The 22,269-nt window shown below is 42.3% G+C and overlaps 1 protein-coding gene across 1 annotated transcript; it reads right to left on the bottom strand.

Moving 5' to 3' along the window:
* Positions 1-2,834: 2,834 nt before the first annotated feature.
* Awh (LIM/homeobox protein arrowhead) lies at positions 2,835-14,518 on the bottom strand. The gene is made up of 5 exons (XM_017907425.1): positions 14,235-14,518; positions 5,073-5,290; positions 4,512-4,760; positions 3,540-3,713; positions 2,835-2,902 (listed from the first exon to the last, which is right to left on the bottom strand). Exons 1-5 carry the CDS (start codon positions 14,501-14,503, stop codon positions 2,835-2,837), a joined length of 978 nt encoding a protein of 325 aa, XP_017762914.1. The 5' UTR covers positions 14,504-14,518.
* Positions 14,519-22,269: the final 7,751 nt, after the last annotated feature.

Raw genomic sequence — 22,269 nt, 5'->3', positions numbered from 1 at the left:
TTCTCGTAGCAAATGTCTGGCTTCAGTGTTTCATTTGACAAAAGTGCAATCGAACGAGTATGCTCATGAAAGTTTCATTTCTCTCAATTAGCAATTGCCTTGCGAGTTTTATCCGCCATGATATACAGTGCATCGAAATCGTATTAAGTTAACGTTCAATTTCAAAGAATCGTGATATTTCCATAACGTTAACCGTTTCAGAAATTTCATCGATATTGTTCTTTATTCCTGCTTAACGTTCAAATTTGCAGCTCGCGAAAACATTGAGTGTTCGATTAAAAGATAGGTAATTTCAAACGACAACATGGTCACACTCGTTAGCGTTCTTTAAATTCTCATTATACACGTGTCCCGCGAACTCTTTTATTTTTAAGATCAAATTGTACATAGACGTAGCCTGTAGCTTTTGTATATAAATCTCAAGAAAATCGTGCATGAGTATTTGATATCGTCCCCATGCTGTACACACATTACCGCAATATTGTAAACCGTACTGTTAATAATAAAAATGTCTTTTACTGTTAACGCCTGTTATTCTTCCCGACTTTCAAAATATTATTCACAGACGAACAATTATACCTTTCTCTCGTAGACGTACAAATAAATCCACCTTTATCGAAGAAAAGAAAAATAAATATATAGAAACGCTGAAAGCAGGTAATACAGATTGCTTTTAGGTAGTAAGTAATAGCAAAAGGATATGTATCCGGGAAATTGTACAGGAAATTAATGTAAAATATATATTTTTGGGAATATTAACGTGGAACAAATAAATATGTGCAACATTTTATATTGTATATATACTTAGTTTACAATATTTACATCACAGTACATGTATATTAAATAATGATCCTTTTACGATTACACAATTAATTACCTAAACACTGTAAAAGATACTTTCATTCGGAACATTGCTTTCTGATGCACCCCGAGATGCTGGAGACTCGAGTCAACAGGAAGTCAACAGGTCACAGGAAGTTCTGGGGACACCGGACGACTCGGATTTCTCGTTTACGCTAATCGTATACTCGACCTTATACGTTTTATTAAAACGATAGCCTGATTAGATCAGGCAATTCCGCGGATCAACGAAAGTGAGAACTACCGTGTACCGTCCTCTCGGAAAGAAGGAAAATTACATTTATCGCTTCTTTACGATCGTGAAGGACACTTCCGTTTGATTCTACCAACTCGTGTCGAGCTTCTCGAGACTCACGATTAACCCCTCTTACTGTAATTCGATAATTTACGATCGTTTCGATAAATCAGTTTACGAAAAGTAACAAAGACCTAGCGATACTTAAAAGCTGAATCATTTTCAATATGCAAATCCCTAATTTTTAATTTTTCCATATTTAAAACTTTTATTTTATACATATATATTTTTCTTCTCAACGCTGTGGCAATATTCTTACAATTTTATTGTTAAAAATGCACTTTTACAATTTCGTTGGAATTTTTAAAGCTGAGGGATACGAAGAAACGGGCAGAAATTTTTCCAAAAGAGAATGAAGTAATATCGAAACTGAAACAAGCGTGGAAAGGGTTAATCGGGCCACGAGGAAGTCGATAACGAGTTGATCTTCACCTATTAATTATTACGGAAATATTCGCCACTCACTTCCATATTGCTGCATCCGCGGATCTGTTCATGCATAACATGGAACGTTAAATGTATTCACTTATTTATAATAAGCTTAACATCCAGTGCGAGAGAGCTGTGCTGCCATCCAGTCTTAAAAATTGGCTGCTCTACGTTTTGCTGGTAATCTTAATAGGTTAACAACGATTTGGGCGGATTTCGTTTTAAATCATACAAAACATTCGGCACGCTTTAGCAACGTCGTTTTCTCTCGAATGCCATCTAGAAGTATCGAAATTTTTATTTGGATTAACCCTCTGGAACGTCGCATATTCGCCTTTAAATAATACCAGTGATTATTCTTCTTTAAAAGCATTAACTGAGAAATTACCTGGACATCATTCACGATCGCTAATAAATTTCTCTTTCCAGTACAAATGCGATGAACTTACTCCCTCCTTGTATCTTCGTTATCTTAAATAATATATTTAATCAAGGATTTTATAATAATATTTACCTTCCTTTACTTCATATCCACGTGAACATCGTCAAAATATTAATCACTGCCAATTTGGTAATCCTTTCGCATTATCACGTAACGATAAACTCTTTGAAAATTCACCAAGGGTTTCGTCAAACCGTTTACATAATACACTTCGATACCATATTTTCGAGCATATCGATTTTTCGATACTTTCCAATTTTCCAGTCGAAGATTTCGAAGAACTCCAAAAGGATCACGTAAAACGCTGGTTCGTTCCAAGAATTCGTTTCAAAGGGTCAATTAACCGAATAAATACGTTATTGCAGAGTACGTACTAAAGTAATAAGGTAATCAACTAACGCGTTTCAGAAACGCGTCTTACAGTAAAGAATACTTTGGAACTTAAACGGCAGAGTTTTACCGCGAGCTTTTTCCTTTTCGACGTTCATCGGGGAGTCGAAGAAATTTTCGAAAAGAGAACAAAATACGATCAATCGGTGTGAAAAACTTCTCTTCGTTGCTTCTTTTTACACGTCACCTTTTCCTGCCTTCTCCACTCTTTTCCACCTTCGTGAACGTCGAGAAAAAGCTCGTGCAGTCCAAGCTTTATCGCGACGACGAATAATACGACTTCTATCTAACTATCCTCGATCGAAGTAAACAAAGACAAAAAGGAATGAACGCGTTCACCGAGAAAGATTCATGGACGTGGAAAATACCTTAACTCTAAATTAAAGAATATTTACAATACGGCTAATCCAGCGGCGATTAAACCTCGTTCGGCATCGACAACATCATCGAGTCTTGCGAGAGATCGTCCATCGATTGTTCCGAGCCTGAAGACAGAGTTGACGGTGTTGCGATAGAGACCTTTTCAGAGTAAAACGTTTGTTTCGTCCGTGGATATTGATAAACGCTTGTGACGCGGGTTAAATATCTTCATTATTTGCAAAAATTCTACCTTCCAGTGAATACCATTGCGTTAACCCCTTGTTTTTCGCTTTCCAAGTATAATTGAATTTTACTACTTTACTATTTTCAGAATATCATTAGACAACGATATCAGCTAACATGGGGTAGGTGTCATCGATAATGTCACAGCTTCGAAATAATTTAAAACAAAACGAAATTTGAAAATAAATTTTCATTAGCATCTATACCTTCTTTTTCTTTCAATATTCCATAGCGAATTTTACTTTCTAACGATTTTAAGATGGAAGAAAGAGGAGTATCTAGAGAATAAAACGTTTTATAGATAATTTGAACGGCAAAGGGTTAAGCATGGAATTCATTAGCTAATTATTCAGTTGAATTTCTGGATTCTTTGAGAAGGTATACCGCTTCGTGCGTTTTGTTTTGCAAAAAGAAATTTGATTGGTATTGCAAAACTGTTGTATCGAAAGAGAAGCAGTGATGTCATGCGATAAATATCCCATACATGCAGAAAAAGAGAAACTGTAATAATATCCTTACCATGATTATGATAAATCGAGGGCGTGGGGCTTTTGCACGTAGCCGGACTCAGCTGCGGCGGTTGCTGGCCGTGATGGTGTTGCTGTTGATGTTGAAATGAATAGGTCAGATGTAAATTGATGTGTCGACTGAAATCGCCCGTGGACGCGGTAGAATTCGGTGGTGATTGATGAACTGTAACAGTAAATGACGTTTCTTTCATTCGGAGCTGCGATAATCTTCCGATTCTCTAAACGTAATCCACCCTGATACACCTCAGAGTCACCTATATTTGATTCAAACGTTCGAACAAGTAGAATCTCTAGGTCTGTTTCTCTATCGTATATGCTTCATTCGGAAAGTAAATAAAATTGCAGTTGGAGAACTGCGGAAAAATACGTAAATTTCGTAAGGGGTCAAATGGCCCCTCGCAGTACATGTGTAAACAATTTTTCTCGGTACAAAATAAGTTGAGAGAAAAACGGAAAGAGGGAAATTAAACGATCGGATGATATAAGAATTTACAGAATGTCACAGATGAGCGAAAGAAGTAACGATAAATGTAGAATTATTTACTTTTTCAAATAAAGTAAATTGTGACAAGGATCATTTGACCCAGCTTCGTACGTTTAGTGTTAAACGACATAACGAGACAGCATAATCGTTCACCTTAATCGATTCGCGAATAATCTAGCTTAGCATTTAACTGCTTTTGTCATATGGCAGGATCGATAAAATCAACGATATTCAGCGAGAATCGACTAAAGCGAGCAACTCTATACGTAGCTTCGATCTTTATATCGTTTGCAAAATTCGTTCCCCAGAAATACGTCTCTTATCCCGAATGAAAAAACAGTGAAAGAGATACGGAATAAAGGTGGAGATTGAGCAGTAAACGATAAAAGAATGAAATAAATGGAAGGAAAATCTCTTCTCGCTAGACAGCTCTAAAACCGGACAGATATCGCTGAAAGAAACAAACGCAAGAAGTACCATGTTGCCCTTTCATTTTGCCCGTGTGCAGATGCTTCTTCTGCCTCGCCCTAGAATTCTGGAACCAAACCTGCGTAACTCTTTTGCTGAGTCCGGTCACATGTGCTATCCTCTCGAGGTCTTGGCCATCCGGATTGCTGTCCAGTTGGAAGTTCGCTTGAAGAACAGAAAGCTGTTCCTCCGTGAACGTGGTTCTCACTCTCTTCGCCTTGTTACCGCTCTTGTGGCCGCTCTCGGAGTCACCGCCTTCTACGAAAGTACCAATTAGGGCTGCTCCACTTTCCCCATCTCTCTCCATCTCACCCTCCATCGATTTCAAATTTTCCATCCATTCAGACGGATTCTGTAACACCGTCCTTCGTCCAAAGGACAATTTCCATTCGGACGATAATGCGATTACGTTGTTTGGCAATTGACTGGTGGGAAGACTGAGAGAGATGAGAATCTTTCTTATTTCTAATACTTGGATAATCATATTTGGCGTCAGATTTTAGGATAAGGTACTCGTGGATCAAATGGTGTTCGATTGGAGAAGTAATTTCGAATATTTCAGAGTCTCACCATCGGAAGAAGTGTTGTTGCCTTCGACGACATCCAAGTAATGGGCTTTGCAGAGCAACCTGGCGTCCAAGAGGGCGAACTGCTCGCCTGTGGAGAGCTGACGAGAACAGGCATCGCAGGCAAAGCATGCCAAGTGATAAACCCTTTCTCTGGCTCTTCTCACCCAATCCCCAGCACCTACGCTGCGTCCGCATTTCGCACACTTTGCGCCGAAGGTTCTGAGGAAAAAATAATTTATCACTCGTTATCTTATTTCGAATATCTTATAAACGATTGAATTTTTCTCCCTTTCTTTTTTCTTGTAATCCAAATTTAACCCGTTGACCCAAACCGTAGGTAAACAGACCAGACTGATGCTCGAAAACAGTCGCAATACGAGTTGAAATGTAAATACGTGTGATATAGTCAATTTTATACTACTGTATTTGATACTCGTCTATACTACAGAACTGTGCAAGTAAATTCTAATCCTTCTCCCTTTTATAAATATCATAAATATGTTATATTTTATAATAGATGACAGTTTTAAAGCTATATTTGGAAGAATCTCCTGTTCCCGAGTCTGGCTCGTGATACTCGCGTTTGGCATAAAACCTTCATCACGAGTCAGACTCGTGATATTCGTGTTTGGCCCAAAACCTTCATCACGAGTCAGACTCGTGAAAATACTAGGAGTTAATCGAATCGATGGAATCCGTGAGAATTGCGTAAAATTTAAGTAAATTTTACTTTTGGAAAGCCGAGGAATTAATATCGAAAGCGATATCGCGAGAATTAGCGGATATTAACAGTATCCGAACGAAATCAGCCAATACCATTTGCGTGATTCTACGTTTGCAATCGAATGTCGAGCAATTCCTTGGCAAATTGCAGAACCGCGACAATCTCGATCTCGCGATCCCTCGGAGGAACGTTCTCATTCTTTTCCATTAATTTTATCAACACAGAGGGAAGAATAACCGAAGAATGCGGAGTTTTTCTATCCGGAGAGCCGGTGACTAACGACGCCGTGCCATGCCGGGAAATCCGAGGCGGTCGTAAAGAATTCGCAGGCACGCAGCACGCGGCCACCTGCGGCAATGGCGCCAATAAATTCAACGATGGAAGCTCGCGCAAGGATTTAGCTTCCTCTGCCTCTAACGAACGCGTTCGCTGCGAAGAGTAAAGAAAACGTTTCGCGTCAACGATTCTCCCTCGGGTCTTCGCGTGTTCGAGCATTCAGCTGTCGATAAGCCGGCCATCGACGAGCTCTGCACCAACGGAAAAACGCAATCCTCCTTGTGGATTTCCTGGCGAATCCACTCGCCACGACGCTATTAGTAATCTCGTGTCGGAGACGTTTCGAGCAGCGATATTAATTAGCCTCGAGTTGATCTTTAAATTACTGCAATTCGTTTATATTTGATTTCTCGATAGAGAAATGCTTTCTCTTTAACACTAAACCTACCATCACCTAAAATAACCGTTTTCAAAACTCCCGTTTAAAATTTCTCATTGAACTTTATCGTCTTGGCCACTCGTTTCCGCAATTTTTCTTCCAATATACGTGCAATCAATCTTTCAACGTTTCGAGTTATGTGATTTTTTCAAGATTCTACTGCTACTTGATTCATGGGTCATTTGACCGTGGTAGGTTCAGTGTTACGCAATTTCGATCTTTCTAAATTGGTATTTTCTAAATTTCGAAGGTTGTTTAAGTACACTTGAGAATAGAACAACCTGGAAGAGGCGAATTTGAAAAACAGTCACGTCGGAGCTATAAAGTTTAATTCAATTTACATTTTACGAGTGTCTTTGATGCAAGGAGATAAACGTCACGGTTATTAAGTAGGGCAGTAAATCAGATATAGAGGTATATCTCTATGGATCATTTACATATCTCTACCCTGACATTACCTGAAATTACTGACTGGCAGGGCGGAATGACTGCCTGCAGAAATGTAAGAGAAAAATTGAATTACCTCGAGAGGTAGAGAGAGTGATCTGGATCGACTGCTTACCGAGATTAGATCGTGACGATAACACGATAGGAGGAATAATTATTGAAATTAATTATGATAACAAATATAGAGTTCTACGAAGCTACGTATTATCAGAGATACTCGTGCTTCGGAAAATCGAGCGATTCATAGAGCGAGTTATCCTTCTTGCCGATAAAAATCGGTATTCGTTATGACAGACGTATCTCCAGATTCTCTTATTTCCTATCTCACATATCGTATCAAACGTCGATCGCTACTTTCGACATACCCAATCATCATCGATAATCGTTGATCTGTTGACCCAATAACAAGCGAATCCTCGATCCGGGAAACTTTCTCCTCGTGGTGCAACAAAGAGTAAAAGCTAACCCCGTGAAACATTTACCTCGAACCGCATTGTAATCTCCGTGGCAACGAAATAATTTAAATTTAATCGCACATTACCATTAGCCCGGCAGCTGGCGTTTGGCGGCGTGCAATAAAACGCGAAATTATCATACGGAAAGGAAGATCAGCGGAGGACCAAAAATGTCGGCGTACGATTTCACACGGTGCGACTCGATTATCAATGCGCGCGCGTTGCAATGGCCGCGCGAATACTCGCAGAAATAATTCGTACTTGGAGCGGGAGAGCACTCGGGGGAACGCTCTTAGATAACGCGTCGCGCACGAACGCGCGTTTACCTGGAACAAGCCAGCCTGTACCGGTCGTCCTGTGACAAATAAATGACTGCTGGACCCCGAAGCGCGAGCTGCAACCTCCAAGAGTATGTTTGCGTGTATGTAAACTCGCGCTGCCGCGCAGGAACACCGGGGGGAAAAAGGAATAATAAATGAGGGGAAGTAAAAAGGGAGAAACGAGAATGGTGAGATAAGGAGGAAGTGGAGGGATAGATAGAGAATGAGGAAAGAGGTGTAGATGGTAGGCGGAGAGAGGGGTGAGTAAGGGCGAAGGGAAAATAGAAGAGAAAGGGGTGGAGTTTGTCGTGTTGCATAAAACTTATTGATATTAGAAACGTAATGGAAATAGGAAGTGGGGGAAGATACAGAGAACGGAAGGAAAGGTAAGACTATTGAAAGAGGGGTGGGAGAGGGTATAATTAAACGAATAGAGAAGTTCGAAGTAAATAAGCAAAGGAGGAGGAGTAGGAATGAAATAGGGGTATTTGGAATACTACGTTTAAAATTTAAAAGAACGTAAAAATCTGAAATTTACGCGCATTGAACAGGAAGCACGTAGGTATAGGTATTCGCCGAAAGAAAATTTAATGAACTTGCAATAAGAATTATTGGCAATAAAATCTGCCAGGTGGAATGCAACTTTTTATGGCATACTTTGAAATTACAGTTCCAGCTCTGAGTTTATTACGCAAGTTACGCGTAATAACGTGGTAATTAATTCTTATTTTCGAAAATACGTATTCGAAAGCGAAACGTGCGAAAGAAACAAGAGAAATGGGGTAATATAGAAGTTGAAAACAAATAGTTGCCAGTGAAAGGCGAGTAAATAAGAAAGAAAATGAAAAAAGGTAAAAAAATGAGAGAAAAGTATAAAGTTCCATTAGAAAGCGCCTTCCGAAGGAAGGCTCAAAGGAACAGAAGAAAGTCGAGAGGAGAGAAGTTTCTCTCGGCTCTCTCATCTTGGAAAGCAATCTCCTATGGCGTATGTTTCTCGGCTACTTGTTTCCTCTTTTACTCCCACTAGTTCTGCTTACGACAGTTTCAGAGGAAGCGACACGAAGACTATTGTCGTCAATCTCTCGTCTCTTATCCTCTTTCACGTGATTCTTCTATTACGACAAACCACTCGAATCGCGCTTAAAAATTACGTAAAACGACCAAACGCTGTATGAGTATGTGTTTGGAAGGACCGATCGTTGGCTCGAGTAAATCCAACTAGAACCAACCACTGTCCAAGTACTTTTCAAGTATAAAAGCGACTACGTTAAATTCAGCCAGCTACTTCCATCGAGATGCACCTGAAACCCTCCGTTACTCTAATTAAACTTGGTCACCCTAACCGATTCTCCCATCCCCCGATACTTTCGATCTCTACGCCATACCAGCTCGACCTAGGTTCGACTACATCGAAACTGCACCAGTGTCGACAACGAAATCCTCACACTCCCCCTGTTGCTCGTTTTCTTCGTTCCCCAGGACGAACGACATCGACTTGAAGCTCTCGCGAGCTCTCGCGAGAACTTCTCGCCCCCTTGGTGCACCCGTCTCAACTGTGACCGAGGTTCCGTGAAAAAGTCTCTGGCTGGGAGCTAGGCCGGTGTAAACGGTAGCCGTGTAGCGGCAAGACACGAGCATGCTACAAGACACACGCACGCACGGCCAGATGAATGGCTGGAAAGGTGGGTGTTATGGGTGCACCGTGAGCAACAGCCCGAAGGAGCGTCCTCGGTTAACGACAAGCAGCACGACGGTGGCTTCTTCACGGCCGTGTGTCCGGTGTGGTCGGTAGTGCGGTCGGTAGTGTGCGCGGCGACCGGTAATTAAACAACGACTAGCGGCCATTAGCCCATTATCATATTCATGAACACGGAAAGTGCATCCCGATTCCTCGTCCGGTTCCTCTGGCAACGATCCGAGCTAGCTGTTTATACGGTCTGTGTTCGCGGATCCCGTCACCCCGCCGTGCCCCTCGCGAAGATATCTTATGGGGCCACGCGACTACCCCGGTGGCCCCACCGCCCCATTCGAACGAGAGAAAGTACGGACTACTCTACCGGACGCGCTAGATCCACGACTATGCGCGCCGCTCGTGTTTCGCCCGCTTCTGTCCCGCGACAACCGCGCTCGCGGGATTAAGAGGACGATCCTCGGTGAGAGCGAGCAGATATTTGCTTCCGACCGGCTCTGCTAATGGAGTTGATTGTTTCGTATGAGATATCGAGAAGCTGTGTAACTCCGAGACTCGGCAGGCGATAGTGGTGTAGAGATCGGTGGTGTACCGGGGAGAATGCGCTATCTGCCAGTTCAATTTCTTCCGATAATATGAAACTCGTCTAATACAATTCGCGATGCGGTTTCGACACCAAACCGTGATTTCTAATCCACGGATAGTCTTTGCTATAGTCTGTCAGGTCTAAATAGCTTGATCGATACGATATCGATGTTCATTCGCGAAAATATATCCAATCGTCGAGGATGAAATCTTGATATTTTTCCTGAACTTTAAGCGTGCAAGTATTCGGAGGTGTGAACTATGAGCTATTGAATACAAATCGCTATTGTAACGTCAATTACTCGAATTAAAACGCCCGTCTTTAATTTTTCACGATCACAGTCATATAATGTAACATCACGCATAGTTATGCGATATAATATGAAAGAAGAATAATGTACATTTGTAATGCACAATCGTAAACTCTGAATCTCGCGCGGATAGGCGGCGACGAGAAAAAGAATGCACTTTAATCCTATTGTCTCTTAGCGAAGTACTAATTCATGGTGGTTGCAAGAGCAACTTTCTCGTCTCGCCCACGCCGATCTCTAGGAAGGGATTTGAATTTTGAGCGAGCGATTGTCAGTTTCTTTTATCATAACCGATGTAGATCCTATCCCAAAAGAGCTCGCAAGATGCATTCGAGCCGAAAACAACGGAAATTAATCCCTGAGAGAAGCTTCTTACGAAATTATGAATCTCATTGTTTTCGACTCGTGGAAGATTAAATTCTATTATCTCGGTGTAATTTGAATCTCTTTAACGTTACTACATAAATCTAAAAACTACTACGCAAACTGTGCTTATATAAAAAGAAGTTCATCCTATGGAAGATTTGGTCAGAGCAGTCTTAAACACGGTGCAGTAGCAAGGACCTTTATCGTAACTCACAAGAACACGCATATATCTGCATAAGCATATTTGTATCTTTCACTGATGACAAACCTTATAAATTTCGTTGCTGTACAATCGTATACGGATGGTCCTCTACGAATTTTAATTAACGCTGCAATTTCATTTGAGAAATTACAACAGTCTCCAATGTAATTTTCCATAAAACCTAGTACTCGATAGCAACTCGATAGTACTTTGGTCCGAAATACCAAGCATCAATGGAGTATTAATTAGGTCACATTGTATCAACGATTCAATCATGAATCGGAGGAAAGGATTCGTAGACCGGTGTCCTCGATTCTTGTCTGCCGCTTCGGTCGAGCCACGGTATAGTTTTCGATCATTTATCACGGCGAGCCGAGCGTAAATCGAAATAGTGGCTTCGTTTCTTTCCGAGTCGCTTGTCGACGTGTCTACGGGTCGTGGATCCTGTCGACCGGGTCATCGTAAGGCAGCATTACGAGGCGAAAACCGTCAGTCGAAAAAATTACGCGGCAGATTCCTCAGGACCTCCCGCATACACGCGACTTTGACCCTCAAAAAGACAGACACGCCACGAAAAAATCCAGCAACTGCCTTCACAGAGAATGCCGACACTCCATTGCGAAACTCTTTACTTTCGTTGCATTTCTAACACCTCGGGGTAAATATTCGTAAAGATTCTCTCGTGCCTATTCGCCTCTTACGAATAATTATTCCCGATTGTCCTGAGAAGTTCGAGGAACGCGTTTGACGTAATACGCAACTTTTAGATATTTTATATTATTTCTACATTAGATTGACGACTGATAAATGATCGATTGAAACATAATCGAGTTCGTCGTGTCACTTTAATATTTGCAAACGATTTTTGATTAACTTTCAGTACTGGCAAAGATCCAATTTTGTGGAATAATTGTGCTACAAGTATTATCTGATTTCCTATGTCTTACTCATAGTATCGCTTCTCTAGATAGGTCACTACTCTTATCGGACAACTGGTCTGGTCTGAAGGAAGATTAAAAAGATCTTCGATATTATGACGGCATAATTTCATCGTAGAAGAGCAGACGCGTTTAGGATAATGAGAAGAAGCTGTAAATTTAAATACACCAGGTATACGTGACGAAACTCTCTCGATTCGACAAATTCAGTAGTAGGCAGTAGTACGAACGCACTCGATTGGAAATGGAATGAAATCGGCGTACGGTAGTACCGTAGGATAACGTAGAATGAATTCGCGTTGAATTCACTGTCTTCTTTTCTTCCTTTTTTATTCCCTTTCTTCTCGGGATTACATTGATTTCCGCGTTCGATAATATAGACAGCGATACCGGTCGCGCGTCTCGATCGGATATCACGATACGTGGTTTAGACGGGCCGGTGCAACAGCCAGGTGACCGAACCAACATTGATTGACAGTTGGATAAACACGTTGGAAAGTGTTCGACTCGAATTCTTCGCGTACAATCGGCCAGTCACTGCGAGCTTCTTTCGTCTCGATCGTTTCCCTATGCTCCCCTGGCCTTCCTACGAAAATATTCGAAACAAACCGCTCCGAAGGGGCCATTATCGAATTCCGCTACAAGGAAACGTGTGTCGAGGAATGTATCTCTACGATGTTTAAGTAAATAATGGATCTAATTCGATTTCTGTAATTGCGGATAGGTACCACGTCGAACATAGATGAAGCGTGTCCACGATAGGAATTAAAGAAAACGATATATCTTCCTATAGTGTACGAAGGTGTCAACAAGTTGTCAACTTCTGAGACAAGTTCTGTCTTCTTATGGCACCACAAAACGAAAAGAAGGAAAATTTTAGTTAATCCGATTGGTAGGTTAACATGGCAACATTTTATTTTCACTGATAAATTTCAATTAAAATATAAGTTGAAACGAGAAAATCTTTAACAAAGGGATCCAGAATTATCGTGTCACTGAGATCTGTCAGCAAGTTTGCAAAGTTCGTCAAATAAAAACGATACACGATTTAATATTCAACGTTAAATTTTTCAGGAGAATTTCGAGAAGCGAAATAAGAAATATTCTCGAATTTATAAATATTCGATTGCACGGAGAATTTAGCGGAAAGGACTTAATCCGCGCACAATCGAATACTTCGAAGCGTCGATTTATAGAAATGTTGACGTTAATTTACACTCGCCTATCGATCGGTCGAAAAGTCATTTACGGATTGTCGCGAGGCAAAACTGTGGTTCGTTGGTGCAGATTAAGAGGTTTCCAGTGTCAACGAATACGTATTGAACGAATTGTTATTTATTGCACTGATAATGCAAACATGGCACACCACTCTTTTACCACGCTTTATTATTCTACTGATAGATCAACACGCATTTGAATATTACACATAACAGCCGCGTTTACTTTCTCGCCGTGCGTTATCGCAATAATTGAATCTCTCTCGATCGTTAAATTGCGGCTACAAGAAAACGTAGATCTTTGACGACACGGTGGCAATTACGCGTTCTGTAGGTCTGGATTTATGTTTCGCGGCATGCCGTTATGCTTCTACGGTAGCTAACACATTAACCCGCTGTAATTTCCACGATAAAATTCGATATCTTTATTATTCCATCTGTAGCCGACCGCGTTTTTAATTTCTTCCTGGTCGAACGTGCAGAGAATTTTTCATATGCCACATATCGAACGCTGCTTAGCGTCACTGGAATTTATTTCCAACCTGTCAACGCTCTACTTCGTTCTACCGTGCTTCCTTTCGAAAATTTTAACTAATTAGTATACGGGTTAATCCGACAAGGAAACGAGATTAGCTCCATAAACGCGTTATTCGAATGGATTTGTCACGAACCTGAGCAAACTCCAAATATCAGCGTGAAAAGGTAACCAAGAACATCCTCGTTCATCTTGCAGCGAATACTCATAAATATACATATTGCTTTAAGCCATATGTCACGATTCTAATTTATCAGCGGCAATTTATTTCAATTAAACGACACTAACAGCGTTTAAATAAATCTTAATATTAATAAACATTATTAACTACCACAATTCCTCGTGCCCCTCATTTACCACAATATGCAAATGAAGGAATAAAAATAAATTAAACTCTAGAAATTATGCTAGTCCTGGAACCAGAGCGGGGATTAACTGTAACAGAATATTACGAGTGAAAGCAAAATTTATCTAAAAATGGTCAACAAATGACATGTCTTTCCGTGCTTGCAGATTTCTCAATCGCGATACACGTACATAGATCACGGTATTTTTCCGCTACTTATGCAAAAGCTCCCTTGGCGAAGTTAGACAAAGAACCCAGCCTCGCATAGTGGGGCACTCCCATACTAACAATAGAAATTTATTTATCACTTACAGAGCGTAGTCGTGCCTGCAGTAGAGTCTCATGCCCTTCAAGAAGCAGGAGTGTTGATCGTGTAGCGGCCTGGCACAGGCGCAGCACCTCAGGCACCTCGAGTGCCAAGTTCGACCGCCGACGCATAGAACGGTCCGCTCGCGGACGCGTTCTCCGCATCCGCCGCACTCCATCACACTCGGCGACATATCCGGTCCTATCAGACCGCCGGTACCCTCGGCTGCAGCGAGATTCGGACCGGTGCCCTCGCAGACACTGTCGCTCGTCATGTCTTCCACCTCCGTCTGTAACGTGATTTAGGAAGTCGGCTTCAAAACGGACACCATGCTTTCTACAATTACATACTTAGGCTGATTAGGTAGTCGTTGGAAATTTTCATCCACGATTTAGCAAATACAAGCCACCAAACGAAATGGTGTCAGGAGTATCGTCTTTACCTCTCGCACAGGGTTCAGCTCGACTTCGCACGGTTGTTCGTCACGTGTGAAAAAGATCGTAATATCGTAACGAAATCAACGTTCCCCTGTTAACTTTTCCATGGACGGTATTGTGTTACCCTATCCCATACAGAATCCAGCTAGCAAACTATCGGATGTTCTTGACACGAAGGCTGCGGCACGCTTGATGGATGCGTCTGTTTCGATCAATCTGTTCCGATACAGTTTGCTATGCTTGCTATTCGCGCCACCTTTCCTACCTTTCCAAATACCGTAGTACCGGGATATCTAGCTGTGAATTAATTCACGATTCTATTCGAGCATCGGACCAGTTGACTGTTCTATTTAATTACAGAGAAGGTACTTTGAGCGGCGAAAGATTCCGTAAAGTCTAAAAGAGTATGGACGCGAAGCAACCTTGAAAGTGATATTCGGTCTAACTAATCTGAGAAACACGTGACAAAATATGAAATTTGGAAGCAGCCTACTATTTCCATCAAACCCACGAAAATATCCGTATCCTTTGTACACTACTCACTCACCCTCGTCGGATCCAGCCCTTAAAATCCATTCGACCGCTGCATCCATCAAGCTTTCTCACATTCCGCCAACAACGGCCTCGTGCGCGATCTCCGGAGACCGATCATCCAAGTCGTCGCTAATTCAAAGTTTACAGACTCGAGGCGCGACGAGCGATCCGGTAGGCAGCTGGTCAAGCGAAAAGGGCACCCTGCCGGGAAGCGTTACACGTTGGCAACATAACCACGGATCTCCAGCGTCAGGAAGGTAGTACCAGGGTTCGAGAACCCTCGGCTCGAAGTCGACGTTCCCTTTCAATATAGCGACACGCATGCCCGCGTGTACGGAGTCGGCTTTGTGTCGTACACGCAAGTCCCGTGGTCTGGTCTGCAACCACCACCGGTGTAATATATGTGGCCGGCCCACCCCGTAGCATCCCCCTGAACCAGGCCTCCATGGGGGTTGGCGTGCTCCAATGGGACGCTTAAATGGGCAACCGTGGCGTCCAGCCGCCTCCGAACGTCTCCGGCATTGTGTCGACGGTCTTGTTACCACGACTCGTGTCGGATTCACGCTTCGATCGAGGTACAAAACGTTACAAGCTAAATGATTTCCGAACGAGCGGGGCGTGCCGGGTAAATAAACTTCCGCGAGGGAAGATCAAGAGGGGTTACTTGCAAGTGTTTGGGAAAAACTTGCTCGAGTGATCGAAAGAGTGGCAATCGATTGGGAAGCGTGGATCGTTGGGAGAAATGAACGATGCAGGGATGATCTAGGTAACTAGAAAGTGTAATGGATCGGTTATTAATGGATTCTAAAATTGGAATCCTTATTCGCGAGTCGGTCAACACGCCACATTGTCTCATACGTTGGAAGCTTCTGGAGAATTTAGCAAAACGAATATGGATTTTTCAGTCTCCTAATAGGAATACCCTTTGGATCTGAGCTAGCCATATTGTGTCATGCGTTGGTAGCTTTTAGAGAATTTAGCGAAACGAATATGAATTTTTCAGTCTTCTAATAGGAATATCCTTTCGATCCTAGCCATTCTCAGCTACCACGACCTGTCTATTAATAATTGCAACCATTGGTCTTTCTAGCAATTTGTCCAGTTTGCACGCAGTCGGTTCCCGTGTAGAAGACAATGGCCAAAGTAGCCTCCTAGTGCCTAACCCACGCGTTTTAGCAACATTAGAAATTCGTGCTAAACATAAACTCGATCGCGGCCCTCTCGTTAATCTTCCAGCTTCGGGCCTTTTCTTCCGTCGTAATAAATCCGCCTCTAAAATATTACTCGCGTTTCGACTGGTTCTCTCGTGTGTCGCGACTTCTACACCCACAACTCAGAGGTTGGCCCGGCAGAGAGAGTTATAGGTGACAATAACGAGCCGCGGTTGCATGTGAGGCGGGATCGTAAAACGGAGGATTAGACTCCTTTCGGCCATTAGTCTAATATATGCCTTTCGATATCAAAAAGCTTGCGAATCTCGCAGCCGGACATGAACGCGGCGGTTCAAAGCCACGAGAGCCACGGGATTCGGCTTTTAGCGAGCTAACTTTAACGGTTGGCGAATTTCATCTCTAAAACTACCGACGTTTAACGTACCTTTATTACGTGTTTTTACTAGAGTATCGAGATAATACGAATCCCTCAAACGTAAAAAGATTCTCATACCTTTCAGACTGAGAATCAAGCCTATTGTTATTTTCATGCATCTAGCATCTCTTATGGTTTATCGATATTTGCAAGTAAATTTCCACGGCTAGCCTAATCTGATCGAAAGAAGAAACGGCGTCTTTGTAATGCTATAAACAAGGAAACCACGATACCGAAACCTATTTTCTCGCAATTACAAACTTCACGCCGCTAATTATACCCCAGGAGTCATCCCTCTTTTGTCCCTCAAAGATCAGTTCTATCTTCTGCCTACGGTATATTGTCGATTCTTCCACACCGACATGTATATATATATACCAGATTCGTACACGGTTGGGACGTGCGAACATTTGGTTGGTTATGGTTGGTGGTTAACCATACGTCACAACGGGCCCCACAATGGTGGCGTATGGGAGTTACATAATGGCATTGTAACGTAATACCTGCAAGCCGTAGGTGCTGCCTCTATACCTAACACCTAACGCTTCAGAGAACACGCGTGTAGTAAGGTTCCGCATGCGATGCCCATCATAGAGCCACGGTCTCGTCACACCAGGACCAGCCCCATGAGTTACGATGAACCGACGTACCCTCCCATTTGTACCCGGTCAGGACTCTTCCGAACTTGCTTTTTGCGGTCGCACGGCCTGTCAGGGGCGTGATTTTCGGGGTTTATTATGAGAATGATACTCGAGGACTCGGCCTTCCACGAAGGGGACGAATTGCTCACGGAAGTTGGCAGATTGTTGCTCTTTAAGTTCGAATCTTTTTTTATTTCCGTGGTTTTTAGCATTCCTCTTCCAAGTTTTCCTTTTCCCAGTTTCTACTATGTATTTTTATTTAACCGACCCAATTTTTCACAGGCTTCGTTAATTTCAACATTAGTTTACGGTAAGATAAACACAGATGTAGACGATGATGTAGATAACGTTTGTTCATTTTCACTGATTCTGAGAAATTTTAGATAAGTACCACGAGCCATCTTCTTCGGCTCCAAATTAACCAACGCCTTTATCCTTCGAAACAACAGTTCGACTAATCTGCAAGAGCGCTTCCCTGACATTAACAACTCTTTTCGGCTCATGGAAAAACGTCGCGTCGCATTCAAATATTTTTGACATCCCAATGGAATCGATATCCCAGTCTCTTTCTCTTCCTCCCTTCTTCGCATAATCCGATCTGTAGACTTAAGCGAAAAGTAATCCCGCTTCCTTTGCCTTATTGCCTTATTTACACAAAGGTAGATCGGTGAACGGTTTCGCAGAGAGGCATCCACAGAGGACTCGTACACCGGGTTTGTACACGCCTCTATTCAGAATGGCCATGAGGCCCCATTCTTGCCTCTCGAGTGGTTTCGCTTTCGGTCCCCTTGTCGACGGAGAGGCACACCACCGGGGTATGACTTTCAAACTTGAAAGCCTGTCGACGGGAGGTCCTCTGGGGGTCCCACTATGCGCTTTCCTACGGTATTCGCGGCTTCGTGTCACTTTCGGTCCGCGACACGGTGTCCATTGAAACCGATACTTCTTCGTTCCCTTCGACCGCCTGTCTACCAATGTCTGCCGCCAATGTCACTCGAGGTAGGTACGAGCGGAGGTAATAACGATAATACTCGTCCCCGCCGGCAACAATGAGCGTAACGTTTGAACCGTCCGAGTGACACTCCAGAGAGTCCTTTTTATTTCGTTTTACCGTTGCATCCTCGTTGATGGCTAGTTAATATATCAGCTGAATTTCTCTCTACAAATTATCCATGTTTGAACAATCTTCTGTTTCCTAGTAAGGATAGGTCGTTGAATATCTCGTTTAAGATACCGAACACACGTATCCATCGGTGCCAGCACATTCTCATTATGAGATAGATGTATTTTATCGTTTAGAAGCTCTTTGGATTTTTCTCCCTCCTTTTCGGCAGGGGAAGAAGCGGATGTTGGTTGAGAAGTGACAACGAATAAAGTTGGAACATCGATTTCGATAGAACCTTCCGGTTCGTTTTAATGTCACACGATTTGGCCGACGTTTACACGTTCTTCGTGTGCACTCCTCTACTTTCTCTAGAGCATCCTCCGTATTCCACGAGCACACGAAACGTAAATTCGTTTCAGCTAGGGACAAACACGCGAGCCAATTAGAAACGAACACTTTGTACCCGGCTGCCACGATTCGAGAATATCCAGCAAGCTAACAGAACTTATCCGTATTCACGAGTTCTCGTTACAGCAATTTATTAGTTTATATGCTTCTGGTCGAAATACAACGCCAATTAAATAACGTCGAACGAACTCTGTACCGTTTCAATAACAACGTTGGTAGACGATGTTTCGCGAAAGAATTTCCGTGTACGTTTCAATTACCATGTATTTTTGCGAACAATCGACGTTACTTGATTTATGTATTTGAATTTTATTATTATCGTAGGATACCATTTCTTATTTTAGAGAAAACAAATTACAAACCGGTCGATGACACTTTTCTAGAAGCAAATCGAAACAGATACCGTTATGATAGGCTACTTTTGGTAGCAAAGCGAAGTTGCGTGGTCTCTACGGGGAAGTGAGACGCAGGTGAACGACATAGTAATCGTCGCAAGGAGCGAATCGCGAATCCGGAAAATGACGTGCTTTTTATAGAAGTAAATCGCTAATCAACTGAATCATATCAGCCAATTAACGATTGGAAAAATCTCGCCATCGAGCTTTGCGAAAATCAATTTTCCATCGATGCAGATCCTCGTTCCGTTCCTATTTCATCCCTGTTTTCTTGCGTACGCGTCTATTTAAGTAGAAATAATCGTTTCGGGGCATCCGCGAATAATTTACGCGTACAGAATATTCGTTGTTGAAATTTATCTATATTTTAATAAACGCGATCGCTATCGTAACGATTGAACAGAGGGAATCGAACGAAGGTACATGCTTTAATAAAACAGATCTCATTGGCCACGTACATTACGCCGTATTTCAAAGGAGGAATGAATCACGGTTTCTCTATAATTGTATTTTCGCATCAAATAGAAACTTATCGAACGAGCTAACATATTACGAAGCCTATATTGATTTTCACTAAGAGAACGTTTACTACGCGTGTTCAATATCGACAAATTATCTCCGTGTCGTTAATTAACCTCGCACTTACACCGCCTTCCATTTGAATTTCTCACCTGCGAGGATATGCGAGTTCGTGATTGGGTTTATGAACTTTAAACGTTCGTGTAACACTTATATCGCCAGCCACACGTGCCAGCTATACGACCCCGTTTTCTATATTCATTTCCTCTACCTGGTCCGTTTAATTCGTTTCACTCGCCACTTTTATACTTCTTATTCGGATATTTATCTAACGATTGGCTCAATTTGTCTTTCCATTTAATTCGCGTATTTGCGCGAGCTTATAACCAATGAGAACACGGTAATAGGAGGAGAGTGTTTTGCAGTGGCACTGCTCCGACATTTTTAACGAAAAAGGAACAACTTATGAGACAAATTTCTAATTAGCATATATGTAAATTGATCCTGTCAGAGAAATATTCTAGCCGAGAAAGAAAAAGCTCGTAGGTGGAATTTGACAAGATCAAATGGAACGTGTCTTCGTCCTTTGTTAAAATTAAACAATTGTACCAGTAATAGAAGTACCTCTAGTAGTAATAGTACCTCTAACCTCGTAATAGTAACAGATAATACCTAATCTATTCTAGAAGACAGCGGAATAAAGTGATAGAATTTGGTATGGCAGTGGATTTATAAACGAAAGAACACGGATTGTACAAAAAAGGAACGGTTTAATACTATGTGACTCTATGTGTGCGCTGTACAACGATAGCTTAGAGACTAGAGACAAGATCGTAATAACAATAGAATTTAGCTAGCGACCGACACGTACACAATCTTACATGTGTGAGTAATAAGCACAAAAACAGTTTAGTATAAACATATTGATGCGAGATATCTCGATTAATAGCGTTAGCATTCCAACATAAAGAGACTACATCGCAATTACGAATAATTGTTATTTTAAGAACGATACTCTGTCCTAATAATTGTCACATCGCTTTCCTAATTTTCCTCTCTTTCCAAAGATAATTAAACTAATCGTGTGTCAACGATCGGACGATAAACAAGGAGGAAGGAGGACTAAAAATTTGGGACGAGTCGAAAGCTCCTCGGAGCACACCCTTCTGCTCGAAAGCGAGAAGAAAAAAAGGAAGAAAAAGAAGAAGATCTCGAGGAAGAGAAGAGTCAAGACTTCCTGGTGCGAACAAGAACGATCGTCGTTCCCTTCATCCCGAGGGGTCTTTCGTTCGTTTTCTCTCGCATCTTCTGGGCCCAGGTGACAAGTTGACAAAGTGGCCCACTACGAGCATCCTTCTTTTGGTCGCTCTTTCAAACGATACACCACCGCTCGAAAGGGAACGGGACGCGCACAAAGCGGGAATGAGAGGGAAAACGGGTACAACGAAAAGGATGCTCCACGAAAATAATGCTTGCCCGGTTTTTGTGTGTTTCCAGCAGCTTTTCGAGTGGTATTCCGCCACCAAGGGCACGAGCCTGCACGCCTTCGTAGAAAACTACTCCCCACCGGCCCCCCGGCCCCTTGGGGTAAAACGATCCCCCGCAGATACAATGGGCGATCCTCTCGAGGAGCCATTCGAAATCTATTTAAATCGCCATCCGATTTCTGGTTTTCACGCGACACAATGTTACACGTCGGCTTTCCTCCACTCTTGCCGGCTCTTTTTCGCCATTCTATCATCCTGAATGGACCTCGCGCGGACTGGCTACACGAGCGACAGATTCGTTTCGCGATTAACTCGAGTCACTTACTAATAACGAAGCCGAAACCGACCGCCTGCAGAAGGCAGCCTGTGTAATTCGGTAGTTTACCCTCTGCTGTGCCCCAGCATTCTAATTAACGCGTTGCGTTACCCATACTTCTGTGTCCTATACTGCGCATCGTATAGTTATGTCTTTCTCTAAAATTACAAGTTGTAATTTCCCGAATCGAATAAAATAGCAACCCTTAGAGTAGTTAACACATTGCGTACCGGATAGAAATTCCTAAGCATACGCGCCAGGGACTACACGTTTTGACAAGACAGTGTGTTGACATCTAAGATCCATAACAGAAGGTATGAAAAACGAGAAATTGTGTTAAGAAATGACGTTGTTCCGTGGGCAAGACTCAAACGTTTACACGAACCACTACTTTGGGGATGGAAATGATCATGAACGCGGATGAATGCATTTTATCGATTTGCTAATGCTTCCTAACCTCGCAAGCACCGTGTCGATAGATCAAAGGATGCTGTTGGGATGCAATTACGTAGCAAATTTCGAACATGCCAGGAGTAATTATTTTATACAATTGAACCCTTTGACTAAGGCAGACTTTAAAACGCACCAGCCGTACCATACGATAGGAATTC

This window comes from Eufriesea mexicana, unplaced genomic scaffold (assembly GCF_001483705.2).
Source record: "Eufriesea mexicana isolate 0111107269 unplaced genomic scaffold, ASM148370v2 scaffold7999, whole genome shotgun sequence".
Classification (NCBI taxonomy): domain Eukaryota; kingdom Metazoa; phylum Arthropoda; class Insecta; order Hymenoptera; family Apidae; genus Eufriesea; species Eufriesea mexicana.
Note: the sequence above shows the minus strand (reverse complement) of the source record. Positions and strands in the feature narration are given on the sequence as shown.

Coding starts and splice junctions, on each gene's coding strand:
- Awh (XM_017907425.1), bottom strand. CDS start 14,503: ATGACGAGCGACAGTGTCTGCGAGGGCACCGGTCCGAATCTCGCTGCA. Junction 4,761..5,072: donor CAACAACACTTCTTCCGATG/GTGAGACTCTGA, acceptor GTACTTTCGTAG/AAGGCGGTGACTCCGAGAGC. Junction 3,714..4,511: donor CAAAATGAAAGGGCAACATG/GTACTTCTTGCG, acceptor TTACTGTTACAG/TTCATCAATCACCACCGAAT.